Consider the following 26813-nt stretch of genomic DNA (forward strand, 5'->3'; position numbering starts at 1 on the left):
TTTTTATTTTTTCCATAACTTGACCTTCCTTCAGGGCTTGGGCTGAGAAACTTTATTCTTTAAGGAAGTGCTGACAGTCTTAAGAAATAAGATTGGAACCTTTTTTTAGCATCAGCCATGTTTCTGTATTTCCCTTTCCCCCTTGGGTCACCCTTTATCACTTGGATGAGATAAGAAATAGAGATCCAGTGGTCATGCAGGGCTGTCACCCTTTTTTGTAACATCTTCCCCCTTTTTTTTCAGAATCCCACCTGTGGCAACGCTGTTCCCTCCACTCCAGATAACGCAGGGATGTCCTGGGGGGTGAGCAGCAGCTACAAAGGGGGCTGAAGAAACTGGTCATGCAAATAGCTCTGGGGAGACTTCAGATACAGGGGGAAAAAACCTCAGGGTTCCCCTCCTGAGGAATCAACAGCATATCTTTTTTTTTTTTTTTTTTTTAATATATGACAAAAGGAATTATGGGGTACACAACTGCACAAACTTCTAAGAGCTCATGGACACCTCTACATGAACAGGAAACCCGGGGACACTCTGCAGGGCTGGGGCTGACCACGAGGATGGAGCTGCTGGTGGCTTGGAAGAGTCTCTCCCATCTTCTGCCACGGCTTTCCAGTGGCCACTGTCCCCTGTCCTGGCCACCTCTGTCTCTGCAGACGCCTCCTCGCCCCTTTCCCGCCTTCACGCACACTAAAAACTATTTTACACCTTATTTTACAGACCAAACTCCCAGCACATGTCTCAGTCCACCTTCTCCCTCTGGAAACAGACCCGTACAGCAAAAGCCACGAAAATAACATCACCTTAGGAGACATATTAGACAAAAACATATTTGACCACAAAACGGGTTTCTACCTTTACTTACGCAGGAACAACTAGACCGGAAAGTCCCGCTGCCGCCACCGCCCCTCAGCAACCTCTGAGACTGAAGGCCAAGTGCAAAAATTACTTGGTTTAGTCCCATTTTGCTGTCCCTGCTCTGGATCACGGTGTGGGGGGTGGTTTTGGGGAGGGACAGGAGCCCTGGCTGTCGAAGCTCGCTGCCCGGCCGTGCCACTGCGGGACAGAAGAGAAATCCAGTTAAGCAAACAGCAGAGATTAAATCTGGGATTATTCCCAATCCTGCAGGATTTCTGGATGACTCATACGATAAAAGTAGATAATATGATAAGTAGATAACTAATAGGATAAGTAGAAACTGTTTCTTGTTTACATTAAGTTATATTTATACATTTTAAAACGACTGTTCGTGCAATAACGCATTGCTTGACTGGTGACTCTGTCTTGTGTTCAGCATGACTTTTTAGGAATTATGATTGGTTACAGTCTAATGCTTTACAGCCCTTCTTTATCTACTTCTTGCAGTCCTGGTAATCTGTTTCTCAGCCTCTTCCTTCTTATTTTAGAGCAGTTTATGTCTTAGTAACCTTGACAAATTCCAGAGGGTTTTGATAAGGATGACTAAAGATGGTTTGTCTGGAGCACACTGTGGCCTGAGCTGTTCAAACGCATTGCTACAGCACTGTGTTGTCCATCTGCTCTTCCTCAGTACTCCAATCCCATCCCATCCCATCCCACCCCTGCCCATCCCACCCCTGCCCCACTGTGTTCTCTCATTTGCTCTGCAAGTTCCAATTTTTGCAATGCCCGTGTTTAACCACTCAGGAGGAGCTGCTGAACAATTTACTTTATTGCTTTGTAAATCAATTCCCGATTGTGAGGATTCCTCACCGAAAAAAAAAATAAAAGGGAAAATAAACAGTGTCTGTTTGTGCTGTGAAGACAAAGTGCTCTCAGCCCTTCCCTGCTTTATTGCTGTTGTCTTTTTTGTTTAAAAATACTGTCTAAACTCAGAAGTACTTGAGTCTTTCCAGTCTGGTAATTTTACTCCACAGCAGCTCTGTCCACAGCACCGGAGACATTTCTCAAAGGGAAAATCAGATCAGAGGCTCAGTGGATGGAGCAAACTTTTGTTTTTCCCCATACTTAAGGGATCATAAATTATTTGTCATCTGCCTTGGGGGCTATTATCATAATTCAAACCCATTATTCCTGAAGCTTTTGAGCACTTGCCCATCTCACCATCTTGTTATATTAAATTCCAGTGACAAATGATAGACATCTCCCAGAGACAACGGGAGGCAGAATTTCTACTGCCTGCATCAATTCCCTCCCCTCCCACATCAGCAGAAACTCCTTGCTGGTTGATATTAATGTTTAAGCATGTATGAATTTCATTTCTCTGGGTGAAAACTCACTTGGGGAACCAGACCTCACCCTTTCCTTGGCAAAGCCATCTCAAATGAAAACAAGAGAACAGCAGCCTGGCGCTCACAAGGCTGAGCAGGGCAAGCAGGCCCTTGCAGATGCTCCATGGGCTTGGAGTGGTCAAAAATTCGGCCAATTTGACCAATTTCCTTCCCCAAAGAGACCAGTCAGTGTAAAGTACCTCACTGCACATCCATTGAACAGCCAGTATTTCATCAGGGCTGAGCTGAAATTAATGAATGAAGAAGATGAGAAGCTGCTCCTGCCAAACAGCTGCTTGAAGGTAAGGGAACACTTTCTTTTATGTTACCTCGTGTCAAAAAAATTGGCTAAAATCCCTGAGGAATTGATAACACAGGTACAACCTCCCCATGAGAATTGCCAATGAACAGACTGCAGAAATTACAACAGAAATGGGCTTTTGGCAGAACTACTCCAATAGCTACTTTTGGCTATTTTTGCTACTCCAAAAATGTGATGAAAACTCTTCCAAGGGTAGGTCCAAATGAGCAGAGAGGAACCTGGAGATACTTTTCCTCCATTTAATTAGAAAAGGTGTGCTGTGCATCGTGCAGCCAAGAGTTGGAAACCAGGACCAGTTCAATCAGAATCAAACAGGCCCACAAGTCTGGAAGGGCTTATCTTTACAGACAAATGATTATTCTTCATTTGGGGCATGACTTGGCTCTCGGCAGAGTTATCAGTTTTTATCTGGAGCAATGTTTTAAACAAATAAATGCTCCCCTGCTGAATGTCAGAGGCACTTGGCAGCATCAAAGCTCCATTTTGCATCACGCTGATGATGGGACTGCGATAGCAGGGTTTGTCCTCCACAGATAACAGGGAAAACCCCCATTTTCAGAAGTTCCCTTCAAAGCCCAGAAGAAGGAGCTGCAATTTCCTTTTTTCCTTTGTGCACACATCCCTGAACATGGCTGAGGGGTGGAGGAATGCAGAAGGAACACGGGTGGGGTGGCTGAAGCCCCCGGGGAGGGAGCAGCTGCCACTGAGGCCTTGGGGCTGAACACTGGGAACAACTTGTGCTGAGGGGAAGAATTTATTGTCAGAATAACCCCACAAAGAGGGATTCTCCCTTTCTGCTCCGAAACTTGCCTTCTGAACATCTGTGTGAGGAGGATAGCGCTTAAAAGCCTGTAATTAATGATTCATTTGCACATGTTCTCCATGTTCCCTCTTTAATGATGATGGTCATTAGAGAAGTGCAGTCATTATGGTTTGTTATTCACTGTTGATAAATATGGAGCAACCAAAGACATGACGCGCATCCAAAGTGTTTCCCTTTTCACTGGAGCATTTTCCAGCACTGAAAGCGAAGAGGGAGAGGCACCAGCTCATGGAGGAAGAGCCCAAGTTGCTGTTGGCACAGAAATGAGGGGTTGGGCCCAGCACTGTGGCTGCTGGGACAGGCCAGAGCTGCCAAGGTCCTCATGGAGGAAAAAGAATCATGAACTAACAAAGGAGGAGGTCCTATACTATGGACACAACCATCCATCCATCATCCATCCATCATCTATCCATCTTTCTGTTCAACCATCCATCATCCATCCATTAATCCACCTATCATCCATCCATCATCCATCTATCCATCATCCATCATCCATCCATTTATCCATCCATCATCCATCCATCATCCATCTATCCATCATCCATCCATCCATTTATCCATCCATCATCCATCCATCCATCCATCCATCCATTTATCCATCCATCCATCCATCCAGCCCAGCTGTGGTAGGGTAAGGAGGTCAGGGCTGGGCCATCCTCCTGAAGAAACACAGCTCTGGTGACGTTTTCCTGGTAAATTCACCATGAACTGTGACTCCGAGCTGTAGTCAAAACACGGTGGGAGCTCCTTCTCCTGGCCAAAGCTTGTCCAAGGTGCACCAGGCAGGGTGCTTGTCAGCAAAGTTCCACATTCCCACACTTTTCCCCCCTGTGAGGTGGTGGGGAGAGGGGTGGGACCCCAACCACAACACGGGGCATGGCAGTGCCTGGAGCAGCTCCGTGTCCCTGCACACTGCTCCAGCCACCCATCCCTCCACTTAGACATCAAAGGAACAGCTCAATCCCGAGTCCCTCACCTTGCTCTGAGGTCAAGCACTCAATCAGGGAAGACTCAGATGGAGCCAGAGGCTGTTATTGATGGTCAGAGCACACAGAGACCATCACGAGGATCAACTGGGAAGCAATTCTCCATTTGCTGCTGCCAGGAACAAACACGCTCGGAAGACGAAGACGAAAAAGAGGAAGATGAAGAAGACAAAGAGGAAGATGAAGAAGACAAAGAAGAAGATGAAGAAGACAAAGAAGAAGATGAAGAAGACAAAGAGGAAGATGAAGAAGACAAAGAGGAAGATGAAAATGATGGCTCAGGACGCCAGCACAGCCTGAGTTCACCCCCACAAAGGGTGAGGAAGGCATGAAGGGCCAGCAGTTCTCCCTCAGCATCCTCAGCACAGATGGACAGAGAACCAGCAGCCCAGAGAGCCTGGAAGGATGGAGCAGATGCACAGAGACCCAGAGCTGGGATTACAGGACCAAAACCCCAAATTTCTTTTCGAAGATACCCAAACACAACATGGAAAAGATGATGCAACGTCTTGTAACCAACAAATACCATTTCCCATTAATTTCTCTCCAGGAGCCTCTGCCTTTTCTGTTCGGTTTTTCTTTTAGGCTGCACTGGGGATTTGCAGACAGCAGTGCTAAAACCTAAAAGGGCAAATAAACACAGGGACCATTTGCTTGCTGGCTCTGTGTACCAGTTTGTGGCAGAAATACCAGAACAGATGATCAGAGGGTTTTTTCTTTCCTTTTAAGCAGAGCTCCTGACCTGTGCACTGGGGGGTGAAATGATTCACTCAGTTTTTTTTCAGAGTCTTGGGGGCTCAGCCATGGTTTTCAAAGTATATTTTAAAAGGTGAGTCATCTTCCATGTCTTCCTTGGTTCCTCTGTGTTTCATCATAACAATAATGCCTTTTTTTTTACTTTTTCCTTAGTGATTTTCAAAAACTTTACAGGAGTTTTTTTTGTTTGTTTGTTTTGTTGTTTTTTTTTTCTTTCAAAATCCTGCCTGCATCTGAAAAATAGTGCAGTAAAGCCATAAAAATTGCAGCCCGGAGAAGGAAGTCCTGCCCCTGGGTCAGCCATGGCAGCTGGAGTCACACAGTGAGGGTGCTACAGATGCTAAGAGATCAAATGAAAGATCAATTCCATTTTTTGCTGAAGCTTTGAGGCTGCTGGACCTGACTCCCCGTGGCAGTGGGAGGTGACACATGGAGCCTGCCCAGGGCCAGGGGAAGGGGAATGAAATCTTGGTGTTGCTCAGCACCCAAAGGCAAAGTTAGTACTATATACAAGATTCACAAAGGTTTAATTCTGCTCTGACTCACCCCAGTCCTGCCCAGCTGATCCTTGTGCTGATTCACAGATCACCTCTAACGAGGGAGGGTGAATTTTTAGGTGTCCATGGGCTGATATATTCACCTCCACCGTGTCTTAAGCTAAAATATTCAACTGCCAAGTTTTCCTTTGTGTGTAATCAACCTGGGCTGGGACAGAGGGCACTGAGCACAACTGACTTCTTAATCATACAATGGTTTGTGTTGGGAAGGAGCTTAAAGCTCATCCAATTCCAACCCCATGTCATGGGCAGGGACACCTTCCACTGCCCCAGCTTGCTCCAGCCTGGTCCTGGGCACTTCCAGGGATCCAGGGGCAGCCACAGCTGCTCTGGGCACCCTGTGCCAGGGCCTCCCCACCCTTTCTTGTTGGAAGAAAGAGCAGATTTTGAAGAAAGGAAGGTTCTATACACTAATTCACACTCCTGTGAGTCCCAGCAAGCCCAGGGTCTGCCTTTCAGCGCAGCTCAGCACTGAACTTCAAGGGGAAAATGAGATGCTTTTTGTTAAGTACTTATTCTGTGGCTTTGAGGGAAAATACCTCCTCAGCCCCAGATACACTGGGAGGTTTTATTGCCTTTATTATCGTATCACTGGCCTCAAATGCTGCTGCTTTTTGCTCATACTTGAAGTGTCAAAGGCGTGTGTGCCCTTTTCCACATCTCTCTCCTCCAGATATTATGACCTAAATCAGGCAAAGCCAAAGAGCTCTATAGAAGCGTGAGAAATTGGAGTGCAAGGGGGAAGAAAATGCAAGAGATGGTCGAAATGGTACCCAGGCATTTCAGCCCCATTTTATCATCTGGGGTTGCATCAAGTCAATCTCTTTCTCTGGAGATGCTTAGAGCAATTACATTTGTTCTATTTATTCTCCCTCAAAGGCTCGGAGATGAGTCAACAGAAAAATCTTTTAGGATTAAAAATTGAAACTTGAAATAGGCAATATCCCTGGACAATTTGTTCTGCAATCAGAGCAGCATTCTCTTTCCTTACTGCTCTCAATCTCTAATTTAAAAAGGAAAAAGGAAAAAAAAAAAAAAAAGGAACAAGAAAAGAAAAAACCCAAAATGTAACAGTCACATCTGTAAATACAGTTCTTCTCAGTCTTGCTCACTAGCTCAAGGAGCTATTTCGAGGCAATACAGAAATACATGTTTTCTAGAGTTCATTTCTGGTGAGAAAATTCCCTCGGCTCCGCTCAGAAAATCCCAGGCGAGAGCAGGAGCTCTCCAACAGCCTGGAGCCAGCCCAGCCCCACACAAGCACAGGCACTGGAAGGGAAGCACAGCCCCACACACCTCTTTGAAGGATTTCTTCACCTCCACCAGCGGGTGCCAGTGGGCGATGGGCTTGCGGGGGTAAGCCAGCATCTCGTTCCAGTGGTCCCTGCCCAGCCCCTCGGCGTTGACCCCCACACGGCAAACCCCGATGATCTCGTTGTGCCCCACCCTGAGAACAGCAGAGAGCAGCAAAATCACCATCCATCCATCCCTTCATCCATCCAGCCCTCCCTCAGGCTGTCCATGCCTCTCCTCTCCTCTCCTCTCCTCTCCTCTCCTCTCCTCTCCTCTCCTCTCCTCTCCTCTCCTCTCCTCTCCTCTCCTCTCCTCTCCTCTCCTCTCCTCTCCTCTCCTCTCCTCTCCTCTCCTCTCCTCTCCTCTCCTCTCCTCTCCTCTCCTCTCCTCTCCTCTCCTCTCCTCTCCTCTCCTCTCCTCTCCTCTCCTCTCCTCTCCTCTCCTCTCCTCTCCTCTCCTCTCCTCTCCTCTCCTCTCCTCTCCTCTCCCTCTCCTCTCCTCTCCTCTCCTCTCCTCTCCTCTCCTCTCCTCTCCTCTCCTCTCCTCTCCTCTCCTCTCCTCTCCTCTCCTCTCGCTGTTGGTGACCCTGGGGTTCCATGTCTGCCCCAGCACTGCCATCACCACAGGTAATTACAGCTCTTTTCAAATTATTTCTGCAGGTCAGTGCAGACACAGAGGTGTGAGTGGTGCTCCACAGCAAAGAATAACCCCAGGTTCAGCAATGCATAATTCATACACTCAGTGCTGCTTGGACTGACATTATTTGTTTTCTGAAATGGGTTGCAGGACAAATAAATAACCGAGGGGAACATGGCACTTGCTCAAGGAAATGCCATAAAGCAAGGACCAGCTTTGCCAAACTCGTTATTTTTCCATAACCATAAAGACCAATGCCACTGTAGCAATAAATCACCAGAGACAGGTGGACAGCACTGAGCTCTGCCCTCGAGGCTGTGGAAAACACGGGAGGGAATTGCATTTGAGCAGGAAAATCTGCACCCAAGGGGCTGCTCTGCCCTGCAGCTCTCCAGGGCCTCCCACCTACCGATCATAATCCATGACTGAGATAAGGAGGCTGACTTGATCCATGTTCTCGGGGGGAATGTCAAAGATTATTGCTTCATTGTAGGTGGGATTAAGTGTGTTTTTCTTTATGGTGGTTTTCTTCTTTTTCAGCCTTCGCCCGTCACAGAGCAAAGACACTTTGACATATGGATCTAGGGAGGGAGAGAGAGGAGAAGACCTTTTGTTTGTTACTTTTGCAATATTAGAAACTGCTTTATCAGAGGATGGGCTGTGAGCTCCCATGAGCCAGAGGTGCTCTTCAAATGGGAGTTTTAGAAAAAAAAAAGTTTGTTTGCAGACCAGTAAAATCCTCCATTTCTCATACTGGTGTGGGTGGTGACCTGAGGTTCTGAGCAGAGAACCAGCACTGCATTTTTATTATTGCAGAAAGGCTGAGCTGACTTCACCTGAAGTCTCAATTCTCAGATATTTCATATGGCATTAAGCTCCAGCTGAGCAGAAACATTTTCTGCAAAGGTCTCTGTTGTTACTGCTTTTTGTACAAGGCAATTCAAATGCTCTGAAGTTGGCGTCTGGAAAAAAGGAAGTGGGTTTTATGATGAAAAGCAGAATTTGTGCATGCTGAATTTGCAAGTCAGCTCTTTGAAACTGCAAACACCAACAGCCTTCAGGTGGCTGTGATCCTCAGGTTTGGCCACTGGCCACGGTACAGGGGAATGCACATTCCAGTGGGATTTATCCTGCTGGCCCATGACCCTTTCCTGATTTTGGGGTGAAAGAGTTGATTCTGGCTATAAAGGGTTCCAAAAGATCCAAGTGTCTAACCCAAGAGATGGATCAGAGCTCTGGCCCTGCAAACCCTCCAGTGGGATGTCAAACAAGGGACAGATAATTCTACTTTAGAAATTTTGTTTGCACTTAAAACACAGACAAAGTTTTTTCAGGTATTTCTGTGACGGTTCACCCACCACCTACTGAGGATGCAGTGAGGGAAGAGGAGGAAATGTGGGTACAAGAGGGTGCTCCTCAGCCACTACACACCCACCTGAGTAACCTGTGATGTCCATAGCTTTGAGATTCCTGCATTTAATGACTGTTAAGGTGAGGCGACCTGCAGTTGGCAAATAACAAAGGGAAAACATGATCTCGCCCAGGTCCACGCTTTCCTTCAATAAAACAGAGAACACATTTTGTTGGAAAGGTGCAGAACCAGCCAGGTGCCTCCTCCCCACCCCAGCATTTCCTCTGCTCTGCCATTTGGAGCAAAGGGCACTTTACTTTAGGGTGATTCCAGTGCACCCCAACACGATTTGGCTAAAAATGAATACAGAGGATGGGAAAAACAGGTTACACCTTCACATCTTAGTTAAGGACAATCTTTTTCTGCCTTAGTGGAGTCTGTGCTTCCTACTGCAACCTCCCAGCCATGCACAGCTAATGCACAGCTGAGGCACTCCTGCTCCACTGCTCACACTGAGGAGATGGGATATCTCACACCAAATCGATGCAGAGAGGAAATCAAATTAGTACCAAGTCTTGTTTGAATGTACAGCACGTGTCTCCAGTGCCTGGCTCCTCCAGGAATGTGACAAACACAGTGAGGTGACAGAAAGATCAGCTCTGGAGGTGTTCTCTGGCTGTGCACTGCAAAAACCTCCTCAGAAACTTTCCATGACAGCCAGTGCCATCAGCTCATAACATCACAGACTGGTTTGGGGTGGAAGAGACCTTGAACATATTCTAAATTCAGCCCCTTGCAGTGGTGAATTCAGTAATAAAGGTTTGTGACTGACAGTGCCCAACATTTCTGCATAAAATGAAAATGTCTTTGAGGAACACAGTGGTTTTCTCTGAAGCTGGGGGTGAGTTTTTGAGCAGTTACTACTGACTGTGGAGGGGAAAGCTTTAAACCAGAACGCAGCCAAGGGTCTGTTGAGCTTTTAGTTTGTGATGTGCCTACATTTGGACCACCAAGTCCCCTGAGATGCCCTCAAGGAGCTGGGACAGCGTGGGGCTGTGGGTGTGTGAGTACAAATGGGGAATTAACCAGCAGATGGCACTCAGAAATGTTTGGTACTTTTGGATTACAAAGACACCAACACAATTTACTCTTTTAGTGCCCCATCAAATAACTTTTATCCATGGCTCTTAGCACTTCTTGTACCTGCAGCTTCATTGACTACACTTCCTAAAAGCCCTTTCCATCACTGCCTTGCCCATGGGAATTCAGAGAAAAATAAACAAACCAAATGTCTTATTTAAACTAGAAAGAATCATTATCCAAAGTCAGCAGAAAGATATCCAAACACCTTCTAAAAATGGATTTAAAAAAAAAAATCTTATTTTCTACATACAGATCGCACATCTGTAGAGCAAACAACCCGTTTATTTTGGGAAACAGTGCATTTGATTCCTTTCAATGTGATATAATGATCTGCTGAAAAGAAATTGTCGCTGTTAGGAGTAGAGTGATGGAACTAGGAAGACAAGTAAATGCACTTAAAGCTTTGCTAAGTGTTAGGGGAATAGATCTTGTTGATGGATGAGGTTTTTGCCAAATTATTTCCTGCTCATTCCCAGGTAAGGCAAAGATTAAATCTTTATTCCACTTAGAAGTGCAGAATACTAATGAATATTATATAAAATTTTGATTTGGTCTGTTCTTTCATGCACTTTTTGTTCTTAGTTGGTATGGGAGGGACGAGGGCAGGAGACCTTGGACGAGATGTCAGAAGAGAGCAGTCCTGTGTGAGATGCTGAGAGCACCCTCTGGACACTATCTCATCTTCTATTCCCCTCCTTGCACTGAGAGGACCCGTTCAGGGTATAAAATCAACATAAATTGTTCTTTGACCTCATTGTATCAGGTCAAGAGATTTTTCTTTGCAACCATAAATACAAGAGAGCAAAGTGTGTCCTGTGGGTACATTATTTTCTTGCAGATTATAGACACTGGGACATTTCCAAAATTCATATCAGTACCTTTTAGGAAATAATGGAAGCTCTGAATCAATAGACTTGAAACCAAAGATGTTTCTCTGATTCACAAGCTGTAGAATCATTAATTAAGCAGCTGAGTGCTGGCTATTTGACCAGCTCAGTGCTTAAGTGTGTTCCTACCCTCTTACCCACACCATTGATCTCATGCATTATTAGGCAACCAGAGCTTTCTTGGGGTTTTATGCAAACTGTATTTACCCTTCTCAATTTTGATTAAGCAGAAATGTCCTTGGGTGTGCTACAGCTGGCTGAGATGTTCCAGGAGCAGCCCATTCCTTAAGAATGGCACGAAGAGGACGAGGGGATGGAGCCAAACGTGGTGCTGGATGTGTCAGTGGCAGCTCTGCTGGGCTGCTGAACAGCACATCTTGGGCATGGGGTTGGCTCTGCTCCCCTCACACCTTCTCTGGAGGATTTTCCCTCAATAACCCTTCTGCTGGTGTATCTCCACCTGCTTTTGTGGGGTTTTCCCCCATTAAATGAGATTATTTAGCCGAGAAAACATCCCCTATTGCTTGCAGAACCAACAGATAGGTTCCTCCAGGAAGCATCAGCACATCAGGTGCAATTTGCTCCCCTTCCAGCAGCCTCTCTCTGGGTGAAGGATGTGCCTGGTGCCTGCTTGCCTCTCTGCCAGCATTTCTGCTTTCATTACCATCCATCAATCACAAGAGCCGTGGCTGTTTGCAGGTTGGAAGCCAAGAGCTGTGAGCACCCTGCTAACTCAAACTGTTGCTTTTCCTCATGGTTGATTCCTGAGCCTCCTTCCCACAGCCCTCCCAGGCAAGATGCTCAAAAGGCAGCACAGCAGCAGCTCCCAGCACGCTGCCAGAGCTGCCCCAGGGGGCATGGCAGGCATCACCTCCACCCCTGTGTCCCCAGGCTGGCCAAAGCTCTCCTTGTCTTCCCAGGACAGCTCCAGCCCCGGAGCTGTTGGAACCCTGGAGGCTGAGAATTTCAGGCTTTCTGAGCTAAAAGGTCCACCCTTGCTGATTCTCAAGCAAGCCCTATATTTGATCTGAAATCATGGAACAGGCTTCCAAAATGGGGTGATAGCACTGGGATTATGGGTGTGTAGTTGGAATAGAATTGTGCAATGCCACAGGGTGCAAAACTTAATATTTAAGGTCTCAGTCTGTAGTAATATACATAAAGCAATATAGAGGATTTGAGGCATTGGCTAAGTTCCTCTTTCACCTTCTTCTTCACAGTTTGGGGTGTTTTTTTCTAACTGGGTGAAAAGGTCCCCATTGTACACCTTGGGTGGTCAGTTACTGGGTTAAAAGTGTAAATAATATAGGTACCATCTCATTACTGGATAATTAAAAGACCATGGAAGGAGGTAGAGACAGAGCCATTTTCTGCTGGAGCTCACAACTCGTGAGAGACTGTGTTAGAGACAAGGATTAATAAACAATTGAGTCTGAACACGAGAAATCTGCATCTCCCGTGCTTTAATCCCTGCTCTAACACAAGAAAAAGAAGATAAGAAAACCAACACTGAGCCACCTTCCAGAGGGATGTACTGTGTGCATCCCATGTCTCCTGAGTGCCCTGGGGCTGTGTCCCTGTTGGGGACAGCAGCACAGGACACGGGGCTGGGGACACCTGTGGGACTTCACAGAGCTGTCAGAAAGTTCTGAACACCCTGCAGCAGCAGAATGAGCACTGGTGGAAGTCACCAAGGGTTGGTGGGGAACACAGTGCTGGGAAAAAGAACACCAGAGTTATAAAGCAAATGTCTTCTGGCACTGCTGGCCATAAATATAAATAAATATTTAAGTTTGACAGTTCCCTCCTCGGCACAGAAAGCAGGGGAGCAAAGGTATGATTTGAGCTATGAGGGAAGCTGCAGGACAGATTTTTGCAAGTTTGTGGCATTCTGCCAGTCATCAGGAAAGATGTGACAGGGCCCACGCTTCCAGCCACGGGGGTGGGGATGTCTCATCTTTCAGGCTCAGAGATAACAATGTGAAATGACAATGACAATGGCTGATTTGGTGTCCAGCTGCAGAGCAGGTCAATCGTTCATTCGCCCTGAGGACCAGCCAGATCCTCCTGGGAGGGCAGTGGAGGAGCAGACAGTTATTATGGAGAGGTTAATGTCACTGCTCTGCACTCGGTGATCAACGTGAGCACTTGGCTTCTCCTGCCAGATCCGTGTGACATGGAGGGGCTGGGACTTTTCCTCTCTGAGATTGGCTTCTCTTCCAGAGGGAATTCAACAGAACTGCTAAAAGACCCAAATCCAGCTCTGGAAGAGCTGTCAGCAGCACATCCAAGGGGCTGGTACTGGCCTCTCAGAGCTTTTCCTTACTGTGATCATGTGATGTTTTAAGCTTTTAGCTTTTATATTTTTCAGACCCTGTACAGCATTAGTGCACAACTCTGAACTCCATATAGAGTGTCAGTAAGGTCTCTTCAAATTTTGGACAGACAAAACAATCTTTCAGGCCTGAGAACCAAGGACATCCTCTGCCCCAGGCCCTGAAAAGTATAAACAAAAGGGAATCGGGGGGCAGAAGCAAACTGGGGGAATATGACTTCATATAACAACCCTAATTCATAACCCTAATTACAGAGAACTACCTAAACCCATGAAAAAGAAGGAAGAAGGTGAAGAAGGACTTACACAATGCCCCAAATCCTCCATCTTGCCCTATACATACTACTATATACTGAAATCTTAAATTTCTATAATTATCAACAATTATCTGAGCTGTAACTGGACAATTAACCCCTGATATGCAAACAGACCAAACTTATATTTGTCTGAGAAACTCGTGACCATTATCCATCTTGAGTGTAGCCTCTGGGAGGCTTTTGCATTGCCCAGGGTGTATCCATTGAAGGCCTTTCAATAAATAAATACACACTTTATTCCCTTCACTCTGTCTAGCCTCTGTTCTAGGCAGCCACTCCAAGGCATCACATGTGCATGTGCCGTGGCTGCAGGTCCCTGGGGCTGACAGGAGGCAAGGAACCCATCAGCTGGGAGCAGGATTTATCCCTGGGATGAAGGATTGACCCCTGTGATTGATCCCCAGCTTGCCCAGCAGACACTCACCGTGGTGGCGTACTGAATGTCCCTCCAGATGGAAGTCTCCCGGGACAGGTCCGAGTCCTCGAACAGGTTCTCCAAGATAACTTCTCCTATCATGTCGTGCCTGGAGAACCTGTCAAAGTCAAAGACGCTCAGGTGGAGCTTCCTGCTGGCCAGCTCCTCGTGGGGCACGGGGAAGTGGAAGGACTCGTCGAAGGTGGGGTTCAGAGTCTTCCTGTGCACCCGCGTCTGGAACTTGCGCTTGCGGTCGGGCAGGAGGTAGATCTTCACGTAGGGATCCGAGCTGCCGCAGAAGTCTTTGGCTGGCAAGTCAAAAGCCCTGAGGATTCGGACAGTCAGCGTCTCGTTCTCGTAGTCGTACTTGAGGGTGAAGTTGATTTTCCCGCAGGTTTTCTCCGCCTCTTTCTTTGGATCCTCGGTGTCCACAGTCTTCTGTTTGTAGAGCTCGGGTTTGATGCGGCCGATGCTGGTGGGCTGCTCGGCCACGGCCGGCGGCTCCAGGCCGTAGTCCATGCTGGACACGTGCATCTGCCGGGGCAGGTGCCTCTTGAAGGAGATGTGCCTGCAGGAGGAAGACACTGACAGCTCTGCAGCTTTCCCAGCACATGGTTCTCCTTTTCCACCCCTGGACTCAGAAGGCAAGAGAGCACAGAACGAGTTCTGTACGTGCTCCTGGCCTCTGCGCCGAAACCAAGTGTGCTGTGGAGGTGAACAGACAGGAGCACCTCCAAAAACCTTCAAGGACTAATCCAGCAAATTTCTTAAACTCCGGAGTATTCGCCACAAGCTGTGCTTTCTCACCTGTGGCACGAGTCACAGCTCGCAGCTGAACAGATGGGCCCCAACAACTCCTTACCCAAATCACAGACAGCACCACGTGGGGACTTTCCCCATCCTCAGCCCTTACACTTCCCAGATACTGGCACTAAACTCTCTGGGGCGAAAAAACCCCACTTTTTATTTTTGCCTTTTATTTCTGGTGAGAGAACCAGTTCAGAAGCTGAGACTTTATTCATAGAGCCACGGAATGGTTTGGGTTCAGAGGGTTTTAAAGCTCATCTCATTGCATCCCCTGCCACGGGCAGGGACACCTTCCCCCAGATCAGCTTGCTTCAAGCCCTGTCCAGTCTGGCTTTGCTGGGCATTGCTGCTTCCAGACTTTTCCAACAGACTCATCAGGAGCTGATAGATAATTGTTGACAGGGAGGGAGGCACAGCCTCGTTGGGAAGCATCTCTTGCCCTGAGCTCTCCTCCAGCACAAGCTGTATGTAAGCAGAGCTTTATCTGAACAAAGCATAAAAGCTTTCTGTGGACTGAGGGCATTATTTCAGATTATCTGGTGTTTACAAGAGCAGTTTATAGAGTTATTTAACCAAACTAAGAACTCTACAGCCAGAACATTAGCTTTCAGTGATACGTGGTGCTTGGCAGGTTCCTCAGGGGTATTTTGGATAGGGTTGGGCTGGGCTGTGAATCAGAGGAACCTGCCAAGGAGAAAGTGGGTTTGAAACCTGCCCACGTACAGCCAAGTCTCACTTTGTTTGTCCTAATTCAGACTGGCTGAGGGTTTTTTTCTCCTCTGTTGGAAAGGTGTAATAAAAGCAGAAGGAGCCTGTGCATGCAGAGAGGTAATCAGCTGCCAAAAAAGCAGTGTGGATAAATAAAAGAGTGTGGCTCACAAATGCAGGTGGCACCGTGCTGATCTAACTCAGCTCCTTCAAACAGGGGGCTGCCACTGGTGCCTCACTAATCCTGCAAAAGGGCAGCCAATTTTCTGAGCAGTGCCTGATTTCCCTGCCACACTCCTGTGCACATCCCAGGCACGGCCAGCAAGGCAAACAGAAGTGCTGGGGCACAGCCAGAACCCTGTGATCCTCTTTCCTGTCCCCGTTTCACCACCTTCTGTGTCAAGGAGAGATGCTGCATTTCACAGAATGCTTTGTGTTGGACAGGAACCTCAAAGTTCACCTCATTCCACCCCCTGCCATGGGCAGGGGAACCTTCCACGATCCCAGGCTGCTCCAACCTGGCCTTGGACACTTTCAGGGATGGGGCAGGCACAGCTTCTCTGTGCAAACCTGGGCAAACTCTGAGTAAAGAGCCCCTTTCTAACATCTAACCTAAATCTCCCCTCAGTATCCATGCTGAGAGGGTGTCCCAAGGTTCACACAGCCTTTCCCTGACTTCCTGAGGATGATGTTGATGTCTCTGTCCCCATCTGAGCACAAGCACCGAGCACAGCTGGGTCTGGCCCTCTGCAGCCAGCGATCCATCAATTGTGCTGATCTAATTGTTTCTGCCAGGAGCCACAACAGCAAGAGAGAGCCAAAAGGTCTAATTCTGTCTGACAGGGTACATCATTGATACTTCAGCCTGCCTCTCATGTTGGAACAAAATTAAAGTGGCCAAAGCATGCGGGTGACTTGACACAATGAGGTCAAGTTGCAGTAACAGGCTCGAATCTTTGATTTTTTAAAAGAGCCACGGTGAGCCAGTCTTAACACATTCGTTGGTTTATGGCCAAGCTTTGGACAGTAATCTGGTGTGTAGGGGCTCTCTTTAGCCTGCCTGATGGTATCTGAACCTCTGGCTCCATCCAAAATCCTCTCACCTCTGCACCTGCTCACAGAGCAGTGTCCCTGCTAAGCATCCCATCCCCACCCAGCAGAATCATGGAATACCCTGAGCTGGAGGGGACCCACAAGGATCATCAAGTCCAGCTCTTACCCCTGCACAGACCCCAACAATCCCACCCTGGGCATCCCTGAGAGCAGTGTTTAAATGTTCCTCTGGCAGCCTCAGGGCCGTGCCCATTCCCTGGGGAGCCTGGGCAATGCCCAGCGCCTTCTGGGGGAAGAACTTTTCCTGATATCCAACTCAACCCTCCTGACCCAGCTCCAGCCCTTCCCTGGGTCCTGTCACTGTCACAGAGGGCAGAGATTGGAGCTGTCCCTCAGAAGGAACTGTAGCCCCTGATGAACTCCAAGCTGAGGTTCTTCCAGGCTGAGCATCCCGTTATCCCATTATCCCATTATCCCGTTATCCCATTACCCCACCCTCACCTGGTGGAGGACGCCGGCTCCGTGGTCTGCCTCTGGATCCGCGTGCGCCGCATGATGTGATCCTTCATGGACATCTGCACCTCTGCAGGGATGTCTGGGGACGTGTGGCTGATCTTCACGGCCGCCTCCAGGAAGCTGATGGCCCCCGTGTCCTTGAGCTTGTCTGCCATGGTGTCCTTGTGGCCTGCCTCGCTCCTCAGCACGGCCAGGTGGGAGGAAAGGGCCTTGTTCCTCCAGGGAACCCAGCACAGCTTCCAAAAGAGAAACACAAACACTGCCACCAGGGCCAGGCCACACACAATGACTATCACTGCAAGGAGGCTGACGGAGAGCTCTGGGGGAGAGAAGGACAGCGACAGGGAGGGACGGGGAAGAAGAAAAGAAGAGACAGATGGTGAGAACATCGTAAGGAAAAGGAAGAAATGGTCCAAAGCGACTTAAATCACAACTAATGGAGAGCTCTTAGAATATTCCTCAAGCCAGAGCCAAGTCCAAGTGAGCAGCCCCTGACAGGCTTGGGACACACCTGGGGAGAAAATGGGTGTCTCCATATGGGCAGAGATGTGAAGTTTTACACCCTGATGCTTAAACTGGCTATAAAATACCATCCTTGGTTTGTTCTGTGGCATCAGCGAACTGCTGAGTCTGAAATCAAGAAGATCCGCACAATTCCATTACAGAAACAACCTCGGGAGCTGTACCACAGAAAGTGCCTTTTTGCTTCGTGTCACAGCTGCTCAGGCACAGGAATGAAAAATTCCATCTGCCAGGGTTCCTGGAAGTGGATTGTTCCTGTACTATCAGCACCCACATCTTGTCCAGATGTGCCCATAGGGAATAAAAAGTAAATACCAACACCAAGGGAAAAATAATCACAAGCTGCTGATGCAGAGAAACCAAACATAGCAGGAGTTTGTAGGGGAAGTGCTACACAGTCTTCCTGACTCTGAACAGCACAGGAGCTGCGTGTGAGCTCTGATGCTCTGAGACACTTTTACCTCATGTGTGGTGTATTTCAGTCTTTTTCTGGAAAGAGCTTCAATACGTGTGGCTGACGAATCAGGAAAAATGGAAAATGGAAGATATATATATATGTGTATGTGTATATAAATATATATATACACACATATATATGTACATGATCTAGGCTGTGAAATGAATCACGGTGCTGCCCAAAAAGAAAACATTGGCTATTTTTGCTTCCTTTCCTACAGTGTATTAATTCCCAGATTCCCATCCAGACTAAAACTCTGAGAGCTCAGGATTCCAAGGACTAGCAGTCCCTGATGGTGAAGGCAGGTTTTGTTCTGGAGGTAAGTCTGCAGTGTGGACAATTCCATCATGGATTGCTTTCAGCTCAGGGACAGTTCCTTGGTTGCCTGCTGTGGCATTTGTAGTGCCCAGTAAAGCCACACTCCTTAACATTACCCAAATGCAAGTCAGGACAGAAAGACAAACAAAAAACCACCCAAACCCCCAAAAGTTTATATGGAACAAACATTACCTCTTACCCACCCTATTTATGTCTATTCTTGGGCCATAAATGTCTTGTGTGAATTTGAATTCCCCACCTGAGCCCCAAGGAATGGGGTGGGTGCCCTGTGCATTCCCGAGCTGGGAAACTGCCCCTCTGTGCTCTAAATGTGATTCCTGATGTGCTTTACCTTAAACAGGAGCCATAAAACACCTTCTGTTCCCTTTGATCACACAGTTTAGTTTTGTAAAGCTGTAATAAGACATTTAATCACAGAATCCCAGGATGGTTTGTGTTGGAAGGAATCTTGAAGATCATCCCATTCCACCCACTGCCATGGGCAGGGACACCTTCCACTAGAGCAGGTTGCTCAGACCCACCATCTAACCTTGCCTTGATGTTAAGCCTGAGAAAAATCTGTGAAATATGAGGAAAGACTGGTTTTTTAATCTTGAATAAACAGCTGAATTTAAAAATTATGGGGAAAAACCCCCTCACAATCACAACAGAACAACAAACCCCCCACCCACCATTGGTGAACCATGACAGCAAAGTGTTCAGCAGCACATTTGTATCACCAAATTTTGCTCGGGTCTCTCTGGGAACGCAGCAGTCACTGCAAATTTGGGATTGTTGCGCCAGCTCCCAAAAGTGAAATCTCCAGGCAGCAGCAGACACAAAATGTGACATCCACACCCCAACAAGCCAGCCCTGCACAGTGCCTGGGAAGCCATCTGTTGTTCCTGATATCCTGGAGGATTTTTTTTTTCCACAAAATTACCGAGCCCAGCAAATCCAGCAGGCAAAGCTCCCTTTGGCTCGAAGGGAAGGGCTGGAAGGGCTGGGATGAGAAGGATAAACGTCACCCAGAGGTTTTTGCAACTTCTCTTTCCCTTCCCAGCCTCCTCTACAGGTCGTTTATTTTCTGTTGTAGCTCTGAGGTGGAAACACAGATCGCTGCTGGGGTGAATAAACAGATCCCATCTTACTCAATAATAAATAAGGTTGTACCAGTCAGCAGCAGAGCTTCCTCAGAGATTTGCCTAAATGTATTCTCACCAAAGCTGGGAGCACAGAGGTTCCACTTCCCTATCCTTTGAGTTAAATCTTGGAATTGTGCCCAGGAAACTCAGTGTCAAACATTCATAAGAAAACTCAAGAACCTGGACTTTTTTGCACAATACGTCTGTGTTGGTACAAAGGAAATCATTGCAATGCAGAATCTCTCACTGCTGGGAATTGCTGCGTGACACAGAAGATTTTTAAAAGATATTTCCACCCATTCCAAGGAGTTTTATAGGCTGCATGTCTCTGCCAGCACACCAGGCTCATTAATGGAAACCATCAGAAATAATCAATTATCCTTTCAGAAAACCTGTTGCCAGCTTGAGAAAGATCCTGGTTCCTATCACTCCTTGCAGGGCTGGCATTCATAATGTATCTGACAGGATTCACAGATACTTTTATGCATGACCTCCTACTCTTTTCTCTGACAGCTGCCACAAAGCACGAGTGGAAGGGATCAGGATTTTACAGACAGTTTTTAAGCATCTGCCTACTTAGAATACTGGGTTGTTTGAAGATGACATTGAATTCTCCAAGACTTTTTAGTGACTTATTAAACTTAAATATCAATAGGACAGAGTTGACCTTCATTGATTCAATAAGGTTTCTCTTTTGAATCTGAACATACCAGTTATTTTCTTAAAAATACCCGGTATTGAAAATGTTATGCTTTAAATGTCCTTTAACTTAACAAGAAACTGTAAAAACAAGACAATTCTTCACCTAAGAGAAAATGCCCAGGGGCCAGAGGCTGCTTTGATATTCCTGGCATGGGTGGAGGTAAGGCCAGTGTTCCCAAAAGGACACCTCAGCCCAGGGGAAGAATTAGCTCCTTGGTTGATATTATCCTCCCTTTTTCAAGGTTTGGATCCAAAGTGTGGGGAAGAGAGGGAAAAGAAGGAAGAGCCTGCATCCTGCAGTGAGAAAGTGCTCTGTCTAACGCAGAGACAGACCCTAACTGCTCACCAGGGAGAGTCACATCATCATTCTGTCCCACCCGGGGAAAAACACGACGAGAGCTATGTTTTTATTCTGTTTGCCTCTTAAAAATTCAGTCATTTGCCACTTTGTTATCAGGTAAGTGTTGTGGTACAAGAGCAGAGCAGCTCCAGCCGTTCCTCACCCTGGTCCTGCCAAACTCAGCGCTCATCCTCACCCAGCTCCCGTGGGAGACATGGGGGAAACTGGAAAATAGGTCTTATTACAACTTGTAATTGAAAAGATAAAGCTTAAAAGAAGGAGGTTGCAAACACAAATTAACATGGCTGTTTTCCAGGCTGGCTCCCCTGGGAGTGAGCGCTGCTTCCCTGAGGAACCTTCGGCTGGAAAATGCTCCTGCCTGCAGAGCAGCAGTGACAGGGAACAGGGAAGGGATGGACATGGACATGACAGGATCCACCCCTGGAAGTGCTCAAAGCCAGGCCAAGACCTTGAGCAACCTGGTCTAAGGGGAGGTGTCCCTGCTCATGGCAAGGATTTGGGACTATATGATCTTTAAGGTTCATTCCAACCCCTCAAGATTCCGTGATTCTGTGAGTCTATGCTTGAGTTGATATGTTTAGGATAAGGCACTGAGCTTATACATTTATTATATGCTTATTTTATAACCCATTTGATACCAAAATGCCGCAGAAAAGACCTGAGGCTGACAGTGATGGGAACACCAAGACCACAAACAAGACTGGATTCTCTTAGTGTCACCCAAAACTGATCCCTTTCCTCCTTTGACTTGACTTCTTGGTTTGTGTTTTTACTGTTTTTTTAACATCCAAACCCCTTGCCGCTGAACCACATCAAAAAGCTCAAAACTGCAATATTTCCAAGGTCACCACTTCCTACTGCCTTTAAATCAGAGACAAATGGCCCAGGGCAGGACAAAGAAACGGTGATTTACAGATTAAAACTGTAATGTTAAAAGCAAACTGAAAAAGGGGCAAACATTCCTTGTTCAGCCCAGCCCTTCCCACCACTGTATCCATGGACTCGTGGAGCAGCTCCTCAGCACGATTCCCTTTTTTTGTTTCATCCTGGATGGGAGCTAATGAAGAGATTTGGTTGAACTGCCTTTCAGCTTGATGTCCCTGCTGACTTCCTAAAGCCCAAACTGAGTTACCAAAGGGGATAATTTGCAAAGTCCAACCCAAAAGCGATTAATAATATGACAAAGTCATGATTAGAGCAGTCTATTAACTGCTAGACAATAGTGGTCTAATTGTGGCAACATTGACTTTTACTGCTGTGAAGTAGCTTGCACTGTCATTAAAGAGATTCATGGATAACTCCGAGTTTAATGTGCAGAGATATATTTAATATCCCAAAGATGTAATTTAGCTTTCCTTCCACCCACTCCCCATAGAGAAAACACAACATATTTGATGGCTCTCTCAGCACTCCAGCAGCCATTAGTCATTCCAGCTACCTGTTGGATTTAAACAAAGTTGAAATGGCACGAATGGAAGTTCAAGAAGCTGGAAATTCTCAGTGAGGCGCAGTGTGCGACCAGGGTGATGTTACCAGGACGTGGCTGTCCCCTTCCTCCCAGCCTGTCCTGGCCAGAGCCCAGGGACATCATCCCTGTCACAGGTTCTTCCTCCTAAGCTCTCTGATGCTTCATGGAAAATCTGGGCATCGGGGAGAGCTCAGGCTGCTTTCCTACCCGCTGGGATCCCTCCAGCTGTGAAAGCAGCTCCTGGCTGTCCTGAGCTGCAGCCTGGAGAGAGGAACCTGCCCCCACAGCCAGTGCTCCTGGAAGGGCAGCTCCAGGAGGTGGCAGAGCCCAGAGCAGGGGTGATGGTGATCCCCTCACTCGCACTGCCTGGCTGACTGCTTCCCCAAGCACCGCTCACAGCACCCCAGCAGAGACTTCCAGGCTTCTCAGTGTGTTTTCTGCTGCGTTTCTCCCTTGCAGGAGTGTTTGTGAGGATATATTGTGCTGTTTCTGAAGGGCCTTGCAGGCAGCAGGCACTCGGTGATGGATTACTACAAGAGGCATTGCTGGAGGAGAGCAGGCGGCTCTGGGGCTACAACACACCACGTGAGGCACCCACCGACTGCTGAGCTCATTTTCTCTCGATTGAGGAGCATCAGCAATGTGATTCTGATGAGCTGAGGGCTGGAAATTGGGCACAGGGAGCTGTGGTGGGAGGCGAGGGCAGGGGGGAGCACGGGGCAGCAGCTGCAGAGGAGGAAGAGGAGGAGGAGGAAGGGTTCCATTCAAACCCAGCCATAGAGATGTTTATTTAGCAAAGCTGCTCAGCTTTGGAGGAAAGGCCAGGGACTGGGTGGAACAGAAATCAAATATTGGAACCCCACAGCAGCATCCAGCAGCACCACAGTGACACGAGGGAACATTCCCTTTGGGGACAGAGCAGGGGCAAACCCTGAGGAGCACCAGGGAGGACAGCAGCAGGCAGAGCCCTTTGTAGGGCTGGCTGCTGTATAAAGCCTGGGCTGCTGTGCTGGGTGAGAGGTGAGCTGCAGTGCAGCACCGTGCAGTGCTCAGCCAGCTCCTCATCCCTCCCCAAGCCTGCCTTGACCTCGGGAATGGCAGCAGAGCCAAGGGGACAGACCAGCCTGTCCCTGTCACCCCCCAGCAGCAGGCTCTGTGTTTCCAGGGCTCACAGTGTGTGGACACCGGGGCTGCACAGGGCACGGCAGTGACAGGGAAACAGCCCACGCTCTGGTTGTCCCTCTTCGCTGTGGTTGTGTGCCAGTCCCCTGCTGATGGCTTTGTTGTCACATTTCAGGGCCCTCCTCGCTGCCATTTGGCTGCCATCGGAAACTTCATCAAGTTCGTGATTTGCTGGTGGTGCTCTGCAGGCAGGCAGGAGCTACAGGAATATGCCCTGAAATATTCCTGAGCTAGACGAGTCATTAGGAGCTGTCACTTCAAAGTGTGCCCGCCGTCAATTTGCCTTTGGCAGGCGGGCTGGCAGCGGGAGCTGCTGCTCCACAACGCCCGGGTGGGTTCTGGAGAGGGGGAAATGTCTCATCAGCCTCCCGGCAGATGTTCAAGGGCCAGGTCAGGACAGAGCTGCGGGTGGGGCAGAGCTCCTGCTGCCCCTCGGGTACATCACCTCTGCTGTGGGAGGTGAGGAGGGCTGCTGAGCGCTCCTGGAGCAGCACATCCCACCCCAAACATCACTGAAAAAACATCACAGGGATTTTTAGAGGCTTTTCGTGTCCAGGGAGTGACCCCAGAGCAGAGCCCGTGTCCTCTGTCACCTGTGCACAGCCTGCCCAGGGCTTGGCTGCTGCTCAGGCTCCTGCAGGGGACAGGGACCGTGCCCAGCCCGGGGCAGTGCTGCAGCCCCAGGGTTTGGGGCACAGGGAAATGAAGTCACAGAAGGACTTGGGGCCATGAGCCATCCAGAAAGAAGCAGAATCACAGGATTATAGAATATCCTGAGTTGGAAGGGAACCACAGGCATTATCCAGCCCAGCCCCTGCCCTGCACAGACCCCCCAGCAATCCACCCTGGGCATCCCTGGAGCTGTGTCCAAACTCTCCTGGAGCTCTGGCAGCCTCAGGGCAGTGCCCATTCCCTGGGCAGTGCCAGCACCTCTGGGGAAGAGCCTTTCCCTGATCTCCAACCTAACCCTGCCCTGACTCAACTCCAGCCCCTCTCTGAGTCCTGTCCCTGCTCACAAACCAGACTAGTTTCTTCTCTTAGTAATGAAAGTAAAAAGCCACTGACTGTTCCTCTCAGCTGGCCAAGGCTGCACAATGGTCTGAAACATCCAGGGAGACCCTAAAAGACTCCCCTGAGTCCTTGCACACTCCCAGCACCACAGGACAGGTTTTTCCAGGTGCAGACAGCCAGTCCCAGCCGCTCTGGACATGCTCAGGCCTTGTTTTGTTATTCCATACCAACCACAAGTAATTCCACAGAGGACAGCACAGGGAATGTGAATTGAAAACAAGTTCTCACAGTTTGCTGAGCACTTTCACAGTCAGCTCATCACACAGAGCTCAGTGGCAAAGGCCCCTCTCAGAGCAGAGGGTGGGAATGCTCAGGAGGGGGATGTTCTGAGAGGAGACACTCAGACAATCATGGAATGGATTAGAAGGGATTTTAAAGCTCATCTCCTTCCACCTCCTGCCACAGGCAGGAACACCTTCCACTAGCCCAGGTTGCTCCAAGCCTGATCCAGCCACAGAGTCTCCCTGGAAGCTAAAATAAGATTTTTCCTGTTCTGTGCTTCCCCAGTGCTTGAGTCCTGCACTATCAGCTCCCAGCAGCTTCCTCCTGCCAGCACAGACTCCCCGGGTACCCTGACAGAGCCTCCTCATCTCCTGCACACACTCAGCCATGAAATGGATCCTGGGGAGGTCAGCACAGGAATGCTCCAACTGGCTGTGCCAAAGTTTCGGTTAGACAGCAAAAAACTTCTTAAAAATTAATTTGCTGCTACCACAGGGTTCCTGCCATGCAAGAGCTTATCAGAATGCAAACTATAAGCTTCAAAGGGGAGGATGAATCAGAAGCTATTTTGAGAGTAATTATATAAGACTATAAAACGCAAACCATCTCATTATTGCACGTTGAGGATGGAGACAACCCTTCCCATGGAGACCTCGCAGGGATCCAGTGTTTCCCGTGGCTGATCCATGGCCCAAGAGCAAACAGCAACCTCGTCCCTCTCAGCCAGGCAGAACTGGCTTCACTGAGCAGTACCAGGGCTTTCCTCAGCATTTGCTGTGTTTCTTGTGAGGATGGGATTCTGTAGCTGGGAAATGAGCTGGAACAGGAGACGTGGACAACTTCATCCCGAGTGTTGCTCCTTTCACTGTTGTGTAATCCAGAATGACAGAATATCCTGAGCTGGAAGGGACCCACAAGGATCATCAAGTCCAATCCCTGTCCCTGCACAGACACCCCAACAATCCCTGGGAACATTGTCCAAACTCTCCTGGAGCTCTGGCAGCCTCGGGGCTGTGCCCATTCCCTGAGGAGATTTCTCTGAGGATTTGCTCTCCTGGGGAGCAGCTCTCAGCTCGTTAGTGCCAATACTTGCAAATTCTCCAATTTTATAAACTCCAAGTTATAATTAAGGACAAAATGCTTAAACCATAAATCTGCACATGGAAGGAAGGTCTATTCTATCATTCCCAGGCACAGCCTCGAGGCTTTCCCATGTCATGCTGAAGCCTGCAGCACCTCAGGGCTGTGAGGTGATGAGCTCCTGGGACATCCCTGAGCTGTCACCTGCATTGTGCCCTGCCTGCAAGGAGCAAAGACAGTTGTTTTTATCCTTGCCCACATATCCAGGCTGCAGCTGAAGCTCCTGCTGTGCCTTGGCCCAGAGGAGGCAGCACAGAGTTGTGGGTGATGCTGGTGCTGTCCCTGTCCCCTCTGCACCCCGTCCCCGGGTGGGGACTGTCACACCTCGTGGTCTGACAGAGCTGATTAAATGAGTGCATTAAACAGAGAAAAGGCACTGTCAAACCCTTTGCCATTTGGTGTTCTTCAGTTCATGGTTTGGTCCTTCCTGCACCCAGGGAACTGATGGCAAACATTCTCAGACATGGGGGTGGGAGCTGCTCCAGGCCACAGGGGAATTTAAAAAATCAGAGGGAAATCTGAACAGAGTAATTCAGAGAGACACATCAAAGGTGATTTTCAAGTGCAGAATCAACTGTGAGACACTTCACATCTCTATGTGAATATGTAACAAAAGAAAAGGGAGGAAAAAATCAACATTTATAAATCAGAGAATCACTAAGGTTGGAAAATGCCTCTAAGATCATCGAGTCCAACCAAATGGAAGTGCAGAATACACCAAAGAAAGGGATGTAAAGTGAGATGAGAGTTTGGTGGCCTGGAGCTTGTGCTTTTCCCACTGAAATGGAATAGAGAAAGAGCAAATTGCCCAAAAAGAAGGCAAAAATCCTGAACAGATGATGAGCACTGAGTGGCTCTCTGGGCAGGAGGAGCCTCCAGCGTAGCAGCCAGAACAGAGCTCTGAAACCCCAGAGAAGCTGCATCTCTGCAGGGCTGCACCACCAAATCTGAGTATCCAGTGCCCCAGATTCCCTCCTGGACCTTGACTCTGCCCATGGACAGCCCTCAGCCCTTCCTCAGCTTCATCTCCCCAAATGGACCTGCAAACAAACTCCCCTCTGCCACCACCAC

The 26813-nt window shown here is 48.2% G+C and overlaps 2 protein-coding genes across 2 annotated transcripts in view; one reads left to right on the forward strand and one right to left on the reverse strand.

Moving 5' to 3' along the window:
- OLFML3 (olfactomedin like 3) overlaps positions 1-26813 on the forward strand; it is a 289605-nt gene that overhangs the window by 15072 nt on the left and 247720 nt on the right. The window lies entirely within an intron of this gene.
- Positions 439-17390, reverse strand: SYT6 (synaptotagmin 6). Its single transcript, XM_066335669.1, has 6 exons — positions 17140-17390; positions 14080-14638; positions 9058-9178; positions 8032-8203; positions 6990-7140; positions 439-1056 (listed from the first exon to the last, which is right to left on the reverse strand). The coding sequence occupies exons 1-6, from the start codon at positions 17307-17309 to the stop codon at positions 985-987; spliced, it is 1245 nt and encodes a 414-aa protein (XP_066191766.1). The 5' UTR covers positions 17310-17390; the 3' UTR covers positions 439-984.

The sequence above is a fragment of the Sylvia atricapilla genome, chromosome 25 (genome assembly GCF_009819655.1).
Source record: "Sylvia atricapilla isolate bSylAtr1 chromosome 25, bSylAtr1.pri, whole genome shotgun sequence".
Lineage (NCBI taxonomy): Eukaryota > Metazoa > Chordata > Aves > Passeriformes > Sylviidae > Sylvia > Sylvia atricapilla.